General features: G+C 46.6%; 2 protein-coding genes across 2 annotated transcripts in view; both read right to left on the bottom strand.

Moving 5' to 3' along the window:
* LZTR1 (leucine zipper like post translational regulator 1) overlaps nt 1-5,983 on the bottom strand; it is a 38,193-nt gene extending 32,210 nt beyond the window's left edge. Inside the window, exons 1-8 of the mRNA XM_064471722.1 lie at nt 5,718-5,983; nt 5,575-5,637; nt 5,368-5,424; nt 4,613-4,692; nt 4,130-4,238; nt 2,448-2,531; nt 1,316-1,373; nt 584-723 (exon numbers count right to left, since the gene is read on the bottom strand). Of these exons, the coding sequence (XP_064327792.1) occupies nt 584-723; nt 1,316-1,373; nt 2,448-2,531; nt 4,130-4,238; nt 4,613-4,692; nt 5,368-5,424; nt 5,575-5,637; nt 5,718-5,893 (767 nt within the window). The 5' untranslated portion in view covers nt 5,894-5,983. The remainder of the gene's footprint in view (nt 1-583; nt 724-1,315; nt 1,374-2,447; nt 2,532-4,129; nt 4,239-4,612; nt 4,693-5,367; nt 5,425-5,574; nt 5,638-5,717) is intronic.
* Nucleotides 5,984-8,526: 2,543 nt separating this feature from the next.
* IPO9 (importin 9) overlaps nt 8,527-15,310 on the bottom strand; it is a 39,224-nt gene continuing 32,440 nt past the window's right edge. Inside the window, exons 20-24 of the mRNA XM_064472331.1 lie at nt 13,205-13,338; nt 11,559-11,678; nt 10,973-11,074; nt 10,092-10,168; nt 8,527-9,636 (exon numbers count right to left, since the gene is read on the bottom strand). Of these exons, the coding sequence (XP_064328401.1) occupies nt 9,526-9,636; nt 10,092-10,168; nt 10,973-11,074; nt 11,559-11,678; nt 13,205-13,338 (544 nt within the window). The 3' untranslated portion in view covers nt 8,527-9,525. The remainder of the gene's footprint in view (nt 9,637-10,091; nt 10,169-10,972; nt 11,075-11,558; nt 11,679-13,204; nt 13,339-15,310) is intronic.

The raw sequence follows: 15,310 nt of genomic DNA, 5'->3' as shown, positions 1-15,310 counted from the left end.
ATCGCACGATTTCAGCCAAGGTCTGGGGGCTGTTAGCTGTTGTTTCAGTTGTGGTTCCACTGCAGCCAACAACCGGACAGACCAGGTTGTTAGAACAGACCAGAGGATCTGTATTCCCACTTCTGGCATTTTTCCCCCATCAGAGGGGCCACATTTTCAGAGCAATGCTCCCCACTTTGACCAAGCCACACCAAACGTCTCAATACTCAAGATTTTAAAAGATACTACGCATTTTACATTTCCCAGTGATTTCACTATGAACTGGTATTTCACAGGACCCGTCTGGTTTTAATCAGGTATTCATATAACAACCTTTAGGAAGGTAAGATTTGGCATCCCATTCTGAGTACATTAACATTCACGCTCATTGTTAAAGTGAATCTAATAAACTTTCCGTTTGTCTGCTGAAAAACACCAATCTGAGGCACATGGCAAGTGACAGTCTTTTTAAAGCAGTCCATGTTTTATCCTATTTACCCTTCCTCATCATGAGATGCAGAATTCTTCCTCAACACCCCTACGTATGTGGATTTCTCAACTGAAGTAGTCAAGGATTTTGCACGACTTAACTGCCTGGACTTACATTTTTTCCTTGAACTCGAACTGAAAGAGATTATTGGTAATCTTTGCTCCACTCTGGCCAGAGAAAACAAACATCTTGTCTTTGCAAACAGCCACAGGAAAATTACAGCACGAAGGAGGAATTTCACCACTTTGTTCAATCTGAAAGATAACAAAGTTCAAAATTTAAGATGTACTATCGCTGTGCACAGCTACGCGCGCTGAGTGTGCTGCAGGACCATGCAAGTACATCCGCAGACAGACAGACCGACCACGCGGCAGCAGCGTGTGCAGACAACCAAGTCCCTGTACATCTCACTACAGGCAATCAACTAATGCTGTGCTTACAAGTCTGCGCAGACTAATTTTACCATGGATAAAAAGGATGAGAGGCCACATTTCTAAAGCCCTGATACTGTCGGGATCAGGGCTCCGATCCTGACGGGCAGCCAGCAAAGCTCGCAGCCTCTGGCAGTGGCTGAAGTGGAAATGCAGTCCCTTTCTAGAGGGGGCAGAGCAAAGCCGCCATGGGCAGTCCAGGTCAGGTTCACAGATTTCCAAGCAAAAAATTACTTTCATACACGCTTGGTTTTCCCAATACACCAACAAAATCAAATTTGGGCTGTTCCTTTTTGGCTGTGTGACACACACATTCTGAAGAGAGAGCAGTATAATCCAGTGCAGGAAAATTTCAATTGTGTATGAAAACCAAAAAAGAAAATTCTATGTCTTAGTCTAAATTAAAGCTGCTTACCTCTTCCCAGCATGTTAGCTCTCTATCCTGCAGGCCAATTGTCCACATATCATTTAACCTATGTGATAACACAAAAAACGCTTGATTTGAAACAGTTTATTTTCGGTAATTTTTAGCTCATGGAGTTGAAAGGACAGAGATCCGATTTCATCAGCATTCCTCCTCCTGCACAGGAAGAATCTCCTACTTCTGCTAACAGAAGAAACGACTATAATCTTTTTGTCCCACAGCTAGATTTCAGACCACCACCTAAGCTTGCTGTAGCATCTTTCTGGTTACAAGTATATTACAGTTAACAGTTACACAGAGCAACTCTGCCTGGAGCTTAAGGATTTCTGCTATTTAATCCACAGGATTTTTACAGAAATACCCCTTATTACTCTGCCTTCTTCTATCCATCCCTGCTAACCCCTGAGACCGACCACAGTAATTATTTATGTGGCTGAGTTCTACCTCAAATCCATAAAGGGGGATGAAGTGGGTAACCCGACACATCACTGACTGCTACGTTCCTGACTATGCTTTTCCCATTACAAGTTACTCACAGACAACTACAGATGCTTCCTTTGTTCAAACATGCCTGGAGGCTCATGTTCCACAGAAAGACATTTTTTAACATGATTAGACATATTTAACATAAATTAGACAGCTCCCCTCACCCAATCCCTCCTTCCAGCTACCCAAGGTCTCTGGGGATCTCCCTAAGCTGGAACTGAGCAATCCCACAGAGTCATGCACCTTTCTCCAGTTCCTCCTCCAGAAATAAAGAAAGGATTGCATCTGTTCTTCCACTTAGCAGCAGTTCTCCTGGAGACTCTGAGGAGCTGGTAACTTTTCTGCAGACTCTCCTCAGAAGAGGAGGCAGCCTAGCTCGCTGAGGCAGCTCCTGGTTTGTGACAATCTCCATATGCTCTCACAATGCAAATATTGTGCATCAACGTTAAATACTTCTCAAGGCCATCAAGACAAAGAAAAATTACATGTTCAGAATTGATTCTTCCCGGATAGGCTAACAGCAAACGTGAAGAGCTGCCATCTGGGACAAGGCACCAGAAATGTCTCCACAGAGATGAAAAGTGAGGGACTGGGATTTTCCAGAAGCACCCGAGGAGGGAGCAACCCCACCACGTACCGTGCATTGCCATCATATCCTGCGAAGATCCACAGCTTATCGCTATACACGGTTGCGCCATGAGCTGACCTCGCAACCGGCAACCTGCAATCGAGAAAACGAAGAGAAAAAAAAAAAAGAAGTCTTAAATCTGCAGAGGTGCCGTAAGAGGATCTGCATGACAGGTGAAAGGCACTTGTGGGAACAGGCCCCTACACAAAATGGCTTCAAGCCAAGAAACTGCTTGTGTCACGTACCCTCAAAACACAAAGCAAGCCTCTGAAGGGTACATTTTAGAATTTTACACTCTGCTTTCTTCACTAGAGAAAAATTACCTTAATGAATACAGGAAAAAAAGAGAAAAAAAATCCCAATTAATTCCTTGCTAGGCCTCAAATACTCTTAAAGTATTTTATCAAAAGTAGCTAAATAGTGGGACAGTTAATAGCACTATCGCACGGCCAAGGGGCAATCCACTCATGCTATAAAAATCCCATGCATATTTTCAGGCTCTAAGAAGGTGGAACACATGAATGAGACCCGGGCCAGAGCTCACAGTGCTTAGTGGGGATTGTTTTTTGGGGCATTCCTCAGATGCAGCTTCCACAATAAAAGATCAAACCTATGACTTCTCTTCCCTAATCTATGTTGTTTCTACTAAATTAGCCGAGAAGGGCTGAACAAAACCACGATGCCACGAGGCCAGCAGATGTAGCTCGTCTGAGGTGCAGTTTGCCCACCTGTAACTGTGGGGAAAGTCAAGGACATTTGAGTTCATACAATGAGAATAAGAATTACCCTCCAAAATGTCTAGGTGCTAGAATAACCAGAAAGAGAAATTACTGATGTGGCCTATGTTCTAAAACATAAGATATGCTCGTCAGAGCCAAGCAATAGTAACTTAAGAATGGATCGTGCATCCCTCATCCCTTGCTACAAATGACAATAATAAACGTTCCCATCCCTCCCTCCGCTAAAACCAGCATTTCAGAAACTTCAAATACGTAACGAACTGTGTGTAAAGCCACAGCATGTCCCGTATGCGGGTGTGGTAAACAGCAAGTAGTTGGGTCAAAATCACCATCATGGGAAACATCCTGAAACGTGCACAGAGAGAAGTACTGCGTTACTGGTTTGATTTTGCCTTGGAAAGCTGAGCCTCAGGAACCTCTGTTGAACAGATCCAAACATCTACCATCAACTCGACCATCTGCTTCTGGGTGTTTGTGTGAGCACCTTACGGCACTTCAAGCAAGCGTGTGCATTTCAGAGCACTCCAAGAAAGTCAAACTTTATTCAGAAAAGAATATGTAGATTTAACTACAAATAAGCTTCAAACTGGTTTCTGATAAAACTAAATTGAAACTATGAGGGGTCAACAAACTGCATGCTATCCTTGAAAAGAAACAACTCAAAAGAAAACATTTCCTTTGCTCCCATCCCTTCTGTCACAGAAATGAAACATGAAGAATGGATTTTGGTCAAATTTTCCATATAGCACACTTTGGAATAGAGGCCTTGCATAAAAACTCCTTCAGAACAAAAGATACTTTTCAGAAAACTTTTATCAAGGAAGCAGAGCAGAAATCATCCTGCACCCTCAATGTTAGCATTGTAACCAATTATAGCCATGCCATTTAAAATGTTTGCTGAGTTACACTTAAGTCACCTTGAAGAGTGGGGTAATGATGCCAGCTCCTTACCTTCCTTCAGTTTTCCACTCTGTCCACTGTCCAGTTGCAAACTTATATTCAAAGAGATCATTTTTATTCTTCAGATTGGAATTGGAATAAATGTCTCCAGTATAGCCACCTGGGCAACAACAATTCCGTTAGACACAAACGCAATAGAGCATACACACTGCTCAACATTACATTAGAAGAAAACTGAAGTTTAGATCGCACAAAAAGAAGGTGTTTGACTAACGGACTGCTACAGGTGGGAGAACTTCCCCACTTCTACCCCTAAAGAAACACCATGGTAATGAGTTTCAAGTCTTCTTTACAGGAAAAAGCAAAAGTATTTCCAAGCTCAAGGTAAAATCACAGTTGGCCATGAAAAATATGGGATTTGCTACTGAATAAGATCTTTTGACACTTCCTAAAAATATCTCATCCTATTTTCAAAACAATACTGGCACATTTATCACTCCAAGCACGCACAACTGTAATCTGCCGCTGTCTTACCAAACACAAACATGCTGCTCCCATAGACCACAGCTGAGTGGTGATACCGCGGTGCTGGCGGGGTCCCCGTGGTGAAAGCCCTGCACAACATTTAGAACAGCAGCAATCAAACACCCTCGTCGTGCTTCAGACACTCAAAGCCGTTGTGCAGATACAAAAAAGAAACCATTGTTAAAAGTTACTCCACTGTTCCTGAGTGTTTGCACTAGCTTTGGTTTCTTCATTACACCGGCTAAGATTTTACGACAGACTTTGTGCTGTAAGCGTAAACAGTGACAAACACGATGCTGCTGAAACCTGTTTGGCAGAGAGAGCAAGTGAGGCACAGGTGAGACAACACACACTGCACAGTCCAGAGCAAAGGAGCGAAGGCACCTGTGAGCCCCCCTTGGCACCCTTCCTGCCCGGAGGGGCTGCAGCAGCCCGGTCCCTCTGCCCGCGCACCCCTTCTGCGCCCTCACGGTGTGTACGAAGAGCAGCGACCCACGGCTCCGTCCACCGCTGAGCTGCCCCGCAGCCCTCGCCGGCAGGAGCTGTGCGGGGTCACTCAATACGCTCCCCGACAGCTCAGCCGTGCAGCGGCCTTGCAGAGGTCAGCAATGGCAGCGCTTGGGTTGGGCGAGGTGCTTCCCCTTGGGCGCTCTGGTTGAGCCCCCCAGTTTTTACATCGGGGACCGAGGCGCCGAGGGGGGAGGAGGCATCCCCCAGCCCCGCAGGGCGGGAGGGCCCGAGCGGGGGAGCGCAGGGCAGCCCACCTGCACCACGAGCAGTCCTTCACGTCGAAGCGCAGCAGGTCATTCAGCATCGTCTTCCTGAGGGGAAGGAAAGAGAGAGGCGGCTGAGCCTCCCCTCCTCGGGGGGGGACCCGCCTCAGAGGCCCCTGAGCCGCCCCCCCTCAGGCCGGGGCCGCTCGCCCCCCCCCCCGTTGCCGCCCCCTCCCCACAGGCCCGCCGCGGCCTTACCCGTTGTCCCCGCCGAAGACGTAGATGGCGTCCCGGTATGCCACCACGGTGTGCTTGCTGCGCCTGCGGGCGGCAGAGAGCGGCGGTCAGGAGCCGCCGGACACCCCCGCCGCCCCCGCCCCGGCCCGCCGCCCCCCGCTCACCGGGCCCCCACGAATTCGTCGCAGGGTGGGAGGCGGCGCCACCGATGCACCGTCTCGAAGGGCCCGAAGTTGAGGGTGAGGTACTCGACGCTGTCCGAGCAGCTGTGGTCGAAGTCTACGCTCGGCGCCACCTTCGAGCGCCCGGCGCTGCCCGCCGGGGCTCCGGCCGCCGCCATGGCCCGCGCCAGCCCCCAGCAGCCGCGGGGCCGCCCGCCGGACGGCGGCTCCCGGCGTGGCCCCGGCCTCGCCGCCGGACTACGGCTCCCAGCGCGCCCCGCGCCGCGGCCCGCCCGGCGGACTACAGCCCCCAGCATGCACCGCGCCGCGGGGCCGGGCCGCCCCGCGCGGTGGGGCCGGAAGGTCGCGCGTTCGAGGCCCGCGCCCGGCGGCCGCCGCTGCAAGACGCGGAAGCCAGGCAGGTTTTCACGTTAAAAGAGTTTATTTGTTAATACAAAAAACCAAACCAAGAACAATACTCGTGAATACACGTAAAGTCTCGTTCTAGAGCCATAGCTGAGCTATGAACTCGTTAGCCACGGACTGTAACTTATCAGAGCTCCAGGCTGCTCCAGCAGGGTAACACCCAGCGCGCAGAAGGGGATCAGTTCCTCCCCACGATCGATGATCGATCGGCTCCTCACCACAGAGGAGCTGCGAGCAGGACACGCGCATGCACACGCCCGTGCAAAGCACCAGCGCCGGCAGGGGCACGTGCGGCAGCCGCATCCCACCCTTCGGCTTGAGTTAGGAAATACAGGGAGCCTGTATTTCCTAACATGGCGTTAGTAACCTTAATGACTAATAGCACCGTTTCTTCTCAACAGCAGACAAGAGGAGCGCTCTGCACCTCAAAACCAGGCCTTAGACACCCCTCTGCGGAGTCCTGCTCATCCTGAGCAACCACCTTGTCACGGCTCAGAGTCGTTTCAGCGCAGTGACACCCCTCCAGCAAAAACGTCTTGATTAAAGATCCATCACTGAGCACTCAGGATTTTGTTAGGAGGAAGAACAGAGAGAAAGCGTAAGGGCAAAGGAGTTACATCAGTGCGAGCACCAGGACCAGGCAGGGGTCCTTCGAACCGTCTCCCTTGCATGCTGCCACCCTCACATCCTATTAAGCCTCTTTCTAGGGGAAGCCTGAGTCACAGTATTTCTTGCCAAAAAACATCCTGTGCACCATGGGTTTGCTTGCAGAGCGTGCTGCACAGCTGCACTGCTCCTGTGCCCGCCGCCTCCAGGGTCAGTCCCCAACTCCATACCTACGCCAGCCCGGCGCGGCGGCACCGTGCCCGGCCAGCTCAGGCTGCACCTGAGCTGACGCTGCAGGAGGGAGTGCAGAGCACCAGTCCCCAGACGCCACTTATCCCCCGATCTTTCCCATCTCACCAGCTACACACCTGGAAAAGCCACCGCCACCTGCGGATCAAAGAGCAGTCTCTAACCAACACACTACGAGCACCAACAGGAGCTCTACCAGACATCGGCCCATCTACTTTTGGGACCTCACAATTGCAAACAAGTCCTTTGATTTCTCAGTTCAGGATGAGGAATGGTCTCAGTAGTGCTGGGTTGCTCTTGTTTCACGGTCTTGTTTAAACCCATCACCCCACTTAACTAAAGCAAGCACCACTAAGGCACGCTCCAGTAACCCCCACCAGCACCTCGCCTCCAGCCCTGCCTACCCAGACATGAACGTGCTCCATTTACAACCAACACCCTAAAACACACCCAGGGGCTTCCAGGTGTTTGGTGCTCACTTACCTCCAAGAATGGATGACTGGTTTTGAGCCTTGCTGCCAACGCATGGGCAAAAAGAGGTAGTCCCACCTCCTCCCAGGGCTGGCACCAGTCACTCCGAGGGCACCCACCCGATCCTTCCCGCATGGCTATTGGGACACGCCACTGCAGGCATCTGTTTCTAGCTTGGCTTCCTCACTGGTTAGTTTAACTTGATGGCTCTTTTCAGTGAAAGCTGAGAGACAAATGCCTCAAACCAAAATTCCTAATAGACTTTTTTAAAAAAATAAGAACAATCTCTAGGTAGAAGACAGACCCACAGCATTCCCACTGAAGAGAAGGCCATGGCACAAAGTTTAATCACATATTCTTACACACCAGCAAATCCACAGGGGAGAAAGGTACCATGACACAGCTGCATGGAAACTTTTGATCAGAGGTTATGCCTTATTAGACACACACAAAAATCAGGCTTCAAATTCTGCTTCTCACAGAGCCATCTGTACAAAACCACTGCGAACTCAAGGAGGGGTCAGATCAGTCTGCAGCGAGCGGTGGGGGTTGGCCCTCGTTCTGCCCGTTCTCAGGCACAAGGCGAGGGGCTGGGGTGGGAGAGGGGAGCAAGGTCTGCTTTAGAATTCAGGGGTGTTTTACCATTTTCCCCACACGTGCTAAACAAATCGTGCCATCTTTGTCTGTTAAAAAGTTAATTTATTATCCCCTCCTGGTAAAAAAAGTGAAAAGCTGTACTATCAGACCAGTAAGATATAGAACTACTCCAGCTCTTTGGAGGTTTTTAGATACAACTTCAAAGCATATTATTCCACAAAGGAACAGCAAGTACCTTTCTTAGGAAAGGAAACTCTATAATGGGTCAGCTTTTTTCTTTTAAGAAGAAGATGTAGCCATTACAGGACTCCCTTTCTGACCAGGTGACTCCTGCAAAACACCCCGACATCCTCCGGGCAGCACGTACAGAAAGTTTCCTAAGGAGAAATCTGTCTTTAAAAAGCGACTTCAGGGAACAAGTGCAAGCTCCTTTTAAATCTGTTTTATAAGAAGGATACCAATGTACATTTTAATAGTTTTATTTTCATTTTCCCCAAGGGGGAACCAAAGGCAGAGAGGTGTTGTGAGATACATCACGCTGTTCTTACGGGTAAATCAATTTGCAAATGTTATTTTACCACTCTATAAAAATACACACAGGAGTGTGAAGGAAGCAAAGTAGTTCAGAGTGGCTGTCACGGAGCGAGTATGTTAAATACAATCAGGATTTTTCCCCCTAAAAATCGTGGCTCCTTGTGTTCCATAAAACCAAAGTCTTTAGTAGCCACATGCCGTAGGAACAGAAATTTAAGTGGTAGCTTCCTCTGAGCATGTGCACACAAAAGCGTTAGTAAAGAACTGCTCCCATGGGACTAGACAGCAGATGTGAGCAACAAAGCCCCATCCACAACAGGAAAGATGACGTGCATTCAGTTTTATTGTCTCAGCTTCCCATCCGAGCTCCTGTAAACAGGTTCCATACCATTCAGGCATCCCTGATAAAAGAGTCTATAGTTCTACAAAAAGAAGTCACGCTGTAAGATCAAGATATTTACCCTGTATGTGTTATGCGAGCGCGAAGAGGAACAACCTTCCAATGTCTCAAGATACATCCAAGCAATCTGTAAGTGACCCGGTTCCTTTCTCTGTCCAACTGTGCTGTGGGAAACTCAGTTAAGTGCCTCTTCTCAGGCAGAGACAGTTTTCTTTTAAAAATATTAAGGGCACATTTTTTTTTTTTTAATCTTTAAGAACTTCCTGGAAAGTTACTGTGGAAAATGAAAGTGCTCCCATGGTGAGACCGATGTGCAAAGCTCTACAGACTTCTGTCCTTGCTGCTTTCTTAGTATTCCTTCCCTTAGCAGATTCATGTTAAGATGAGGCTCAATACATTGCAACGAGGCCATCATCCACCTGTAACACACAGGTAGAGACTGGAAAATGTTTTATGTTTAATCATAAAACGTGGAATAAGCCAAAAAAATATTGTTCAGATATGATCAGGATGGTCTCTCGAGTGGGTTTATATACCAATGGCCTGTAACACTCGCTTTTCATTCTCATTGAGATGGTCTGAAAACATTGCATAGCAGGGCTGCTGTGCAAACTGACAGAGGAAGTCAGTGAGATAGGCCTGAAAGGAAGACAGAAAGACCCAGTTAGCATCACGTCGCTTCGGAAATTCTGTTTCTTTCATGTATCAAAAGACAAACCTCGACATGCACCAAGGAAGACAAAGGGGTTGCAGGGAACAGAAAGGCGATGCAGAAGGGCAGCAGCGGAGGGGAAGGGCTATAAATGGCTGCCAGGTGCTGGTAAAAAGCAGGAGCAAAGTATCGTGTCGGGGCCGTGAGTGGATGGGAGCATCTCCCAGTGGAGGAGGCAACTCTGTCATGTTCAGTGTCCGATCTGCTGCTGATTTCAGCAGATACTTGCGAAGCTCACAGGTAGAAGTGTCTCACCTCCCTGTGTTCAAAAAGTTTTGTTCATTCGCAGTTCGGTTAAAGTACAACACACAAAAAAATTAAGTTTATAAGGAATGATAGGAATCTGATTAAAAAAAGCAACAAACTCATTCTAAAGCATCACCTGGAGATCTATTTGGTAAAGAGGGTCCTTTAATGCATCTGGATCATCCTCTTCATCATCTTCATAGTAATCCTCATCTGTCAGAGGCAAATCAGCAGGTTTTAACCTCAAACAGAGCAAAATATCTCACAAAGTATTCTATCAGACTATTGTTGAAATCCAGGGATCCAAAAAGAAATAGTGTCAGCGCTGCTGGGTAAAAACAATTTATATCCAGAATATTCGCTGCCAATTATTAGAAAACACGACACCCAGAACAAAAAGGGTCACAGTGGGAGTCTCAAGGCATGTGCAGGCGAGACGAGCACACACGGGATACAAGACAAGCAGGTTTGTTAGTTATGAGCACTATTATCTTATGCCTTAATCTTATCTCAGGGTGACACCTTTCCAATTCTGTCCCAATATGAGTCGTCGCCCTTATTGTATTTGCCTGTAAGGCTCTCTCTTCTAAGACTATACGCAACCTGGAAAGCAGAGGAAAGCAGACACTACACCCGCTCCATCTTTATGCAGCTATTATTTCTCAAGGTTGCTCCACAAACAAGCTCATCCACTCCTACAACAGTGTAATTCCAAGGTCATGTCTACATCTTGAAGCATCAATTATCTCTTTAGAAGAAATACCTGCATGAACCTCACAGCAACACAAAGCCTACACAGCATTTAAACTCTCAGGTGAAAAATGCAGTTATTTAACATTGTGTTATTCAGACACATCCCCCTCTTACAGAAACGAGTCCTTATTCAACATCCCAGTGCAAGGTTTCCTTCCCCTGCCTGCAGCCTCTGCTGAGCTGCTGTCGTGGAAAGAAAACTTTGACTGGGATGTCACCGACTCTATTTGCATCTTGAGTAAGTGCTTGAAAGCTGTTACTTACCATACTTGTTTGTGGAAAGAATATCTGATAAGAACTGTCCTGCTAAGCCTTCATCTTCATCCTCATCCTCGTCCTGATCCTCCCACATATCATTTGAATCATCTGTTTAGAAAACAAAAATTTCTAGAAATAAACAAAATCTGAGAGGTCCAGCCTATTGATCGCTCCACAGGGGCTGGACAGATTTTAGGCAAACGTCCCTGCTCGTGTAGGTGGATGAAGGGAAACACCCGCAACCCTTCCTGTCCCTTTGGGACGAGTAACCCAAGAACTGGAGCTCAGCAAAAGGCAGCTGCAAGAATGGACGACTGAAGCAGGGAGGAAGAAAGGCAAAGCAGATACACCAAGAACAGATAATTTTCTTGGCATACAGTCAGAGCCCACCTTCCAAACTGGCCCACAATAATTTTCAGGTGGAAGAACACACAACACTGACTGATATCACCCTTCGGATCACTATTTGAGCCTTTGAAATTTCAGGTATACTATTTACTATCATGAGTTTCTTATTACTATTAATGCTTCTGAAGAGATTACAAAGTAGATTTAAGTCATGCAAAGAGGAGAAGCAAACCCAGTGTTTTACCTTGGCTCCAGTCTGCTGTTGTCTGCCTAGATGCATTTGCTTCCATTGCATTAGAGAGTTCATTTATTATTAATTTTAAGATTTTTACTAACAAAGGAATGTTTGTCCAGCGTTCAGGATCTATAAGAGAAGAAAAATATATATTCATACCGCTTTTAATAAAGAGTTGTTGAAAACAGGCACTTTTTTGCGTGGGTTTTTTTTTTTTTTCACTTTTACCATACATTTAAAATGCTCGCAGATGAGCAAAAACTTCCAACATGGTTGGGAGGAAAAAGGGACTGACAAAAAACCCCCAAATGCTCTTTCCATATACCTTCACAGCTACATTTCCAAAGATCTTAACTGCAATATCAAATCTTGTGTATTTTGAACGACAAGAAGGCATAGTTAAAATCTTCACGGCTGAATTAATTTGTGACTCTACTCAGTGAAGTCACAGTTATGGATGACGTCATTAAGCATCCTTCTCCAAAGTTATTGCTGCAGACCTAGCAGTGCTTTCAAGTAAATGAGCAGTGCGGCACTCCCATGTGGCTCTACCCTTCCTGAGACACTGCAAGCTCCAACTTTTCCTCACCAGGGCTCCTGCAAGGCCTAATTATTCCATAGGGATAGCTAGACAGTGTTTTTAATTGCAAAAGTAAAGATCCTATCAAATAAAGGAACTGGAAACTCTAGTTCTAACTCTTTAGATGCTCAAATGCTAGCAATTACTGTTCTTCTATCTCGCTAAATATCTGTTTGTGCTCTTTGGTGGGGTTTTTTTAAGCAAAGACTAATAAGGAAGCAGGTGTTTTGTGACCACTACTTACCTCTTACACTCCTAGTGCTTCCCCCTGTTTACTTCCTTTATGCAGCGTTACTGCATCACCCCAGATCGCCTGAGCCTCTGACAGCTGAAGGTTCAAGGAGCACCGCCTGCCTTGATGAGCCTCCAGTTTGGATCAGCGCAGCCGCTACATCCCATCCCACAACAAGCTCCGGCCCAGCAAGTTGCAGAACCAAGGTTTTTACGGACTGCTGAGGACAGTGGCTCCCCAGCATCTTCCCCTCTGGGGCTCAGTCCCCAGGAAAAAAACTGCTCTCTCCAATTTAATATAAGAATCTCTACACAGTAATCTCTAACCAAGGATTTTGGGTTCAGCCAATTAAAAGTAAAGAGAAATCGTATGCAGGAGACTGGCGAAGCTTTTCTTAACCTGTGGAAATCATTGCCAATATTGGTGAAAGCCTGTCTCCTCTTAATAAACACCACTTTTTAAAATCCCTGTATTCACTAAACACACTTTCCGCCCAGAGAAGCTACGAGGTATCATGAAGTTAACAATTCTATCTCATTAAATGGAACAGGATGACGCAAAGTAGTGGTGAATACCTCCCTGCCCCATAATCACCTCATCCGCTTATATTAAATGAGAAACATCAGGAGTCTTTCGAATCAGCCTTTGGCAGAATAAAAGCAAGCCATGGATATGTTAAGTACACGATGCATGGATTAGCTCTGAAGAAAACATGTACCTTCTGTAGGAAACTTCTCCCACAGCTTTGTGTGATCTTCAAGATCATTTTTATGGCCTGTCATAGCATCTACTAAGAGGGAAAAAAACCCCAAACCTGTTAAAAATAGCAAAATGATTACTTACTTTTGGCCGACTTTGATCGTGTCCGTATTCCCTCATCCATATTAAATATTTCTTCTCCCTTTACCCGAATGTCCTGAAGTCGCTTGTCATCTGTGTTGATGCCATACTGAAGGAGTTTACACAACGCTACAGAGCTGGGGAGCAGGGAACAGGGAAATTACAGATGAGAATGTCTCTAAACTGCCTGGCTCTCACAGTGAACTGTTAATAGGGAACACACCTCCAGAGCAGACATTCAAGATGCCCTTTTTTCTACACTTTTGCCAAGAACAAGCACTATAAAGTTTTCCCATTTCTGCTTTATGTCAGCATCCGGAACTGGACTCATCTCCTGACTGCAAAGCAAGCAAAAACTGACAAAGCTTTAGATTAAACACTACCAAACGGCGCATAAATACATTAAAGGTTTTTCCAGTTCAGAGGACCACAAGGTTAAACATGCCCCTGAAGCATCACGTGCAGAGGAAGATGGAATTACAAAGAAAGCGGCAGGACAGTAGTACTTCGGTTGATCTGCAGCCATGAACATCTCGTCTACTCTTCTCCAGCCTCAAAGCTCTTTTTCACTTCTGATCCTTCACAGCTCAGCTACACTCAGACCTTCTGGCTTGCTCCCTTCCAAGCTCTTTCCATCCTTGCTGCTCCGATTTCTACGCCACACTTCAGAACCATCTCCAGTTCCAGGCTGTCTTCAAGCCATACCGAGGATGATTTTGACTCCAGGTTAAGGCCACCAGTTTTTCCTTGGCACTCTTAAAACCTCTTCCTGGCTCTACAAGTCTCACACTAAGTTTCAGAGCTCCGTGGAACTTGTCCTTTTTGTGCTTTCACTTCACACACTTTCTCTCCCACACTATGGCTCTGAGTTCCCACACTGCTGGTCTGTGTCCAGACCTTACGTGCCACCCCTGAGTTGCCCAAAGTTTTCCCATCCTTTCATCATGCAAGTCAAGAGCAAATAACCACTTCTTCAATCTGCTGCTCACAGGGATGGGGACTGATGCACACAGAAGGTGTCGGCTATCTTCGTGTTCCTTTTACTAACTGTAACAAGAGGGCCCTTTGAGCAGGCATTGCTGTTCTTCAGTATGCAGAACATACCTAGCATTTCCTAATGCACGATACGCAACACCATAGATAACCCAAATCAAAGTATTTAATATAGTGTGGAGCCCCGCCAAGTCATCTGCACAGAAATAGCTCTAATCTTGGAAAATACGGACACAGCACTGAACAACAAAGTTTAACCTTGCTCTCCCTGTCAGCATCAGCCTTGGCTCTTCGCTGTGGCCGTAAGCAGTCTCAGGGGATCCTGCAGACAGCCCTGCTCTGTCAAAACGGGGATAAACCACTGCTGTTAGGGATGAAACCGACCAAGCGTGACTAAAACCAGCACTAGATCCCCAAATCAGACTGCCTCTTGTTCAGCATGATCATTCACAAACATGCTTTTTAAACATGCTTTTTGTTTTTATTTCACAGGCTATTTGACTGCCTTATTACAACAACACACCAACACATACTGAGAAGTGAGTTAACAGCTGGGGAGACCCCTAAGAGTGGTCTGTTAGGCTTCGCATTTTCAGAAAAAATCAAAGCAGCGGTGGCAAAATTGATATTAATACAGGGCATTTCATGCTTTGGAATATAGTCCTCAGCCTCCACCACAAATGTGCTCCTACAGCAAAAGGGGGAGAACACTGTTTCAGTTGATTTCTTTATTGACTTTTAAAAGATCATTAGTTCAAGAAGAAATCACCAGATTCTCTTAGGAAACCCTGAAACTCTACAGTAGTCCATAAAGGCAATTTCATGTCTGGAAGTTATTCTTATCCCATTCACAGCAGTTCAATCTCAAAAGCACTCCTGTGCTCACAAGAGACACCCCCTTCCCCTTGGGTCACCCTGTTCCAGCACAGAAACACCAGGCAGCAAGAGGAGCACTTAGAGGAGGATCAGAGATTGCTCCAATTACCACGGCTCTCCTGAGCCGAGCTGACAGTGCGGGAAAAAACTAATTCTGTCCAATGCTGGCGCACACTAATCCAAGTCGGAACCAGCTCCCCTCTCCCTCACACCCCGTGCATTTAATGGCAATGGGATGAT

Source organism: Phalacrocorax carbo, chromosome 23, assembly GCF_963921805.1.
Source record: "Phalacrocorax carbo chromosome 23, bPhaCar2.1, whole genome shotgun sequence".
NCBI classification, from domain to species: domain Eukaryota; kingdom Metazoa; phylum Chordata; class Aves; order Suliformes; family Phalacrocoracidae; genus Phalacrocorax; species Phalacrocorax carbo.
Note: the sequence above shows the minus strand (reverse complement) of the source record. Positions and strands in the feature narration are given on the sequence as shown.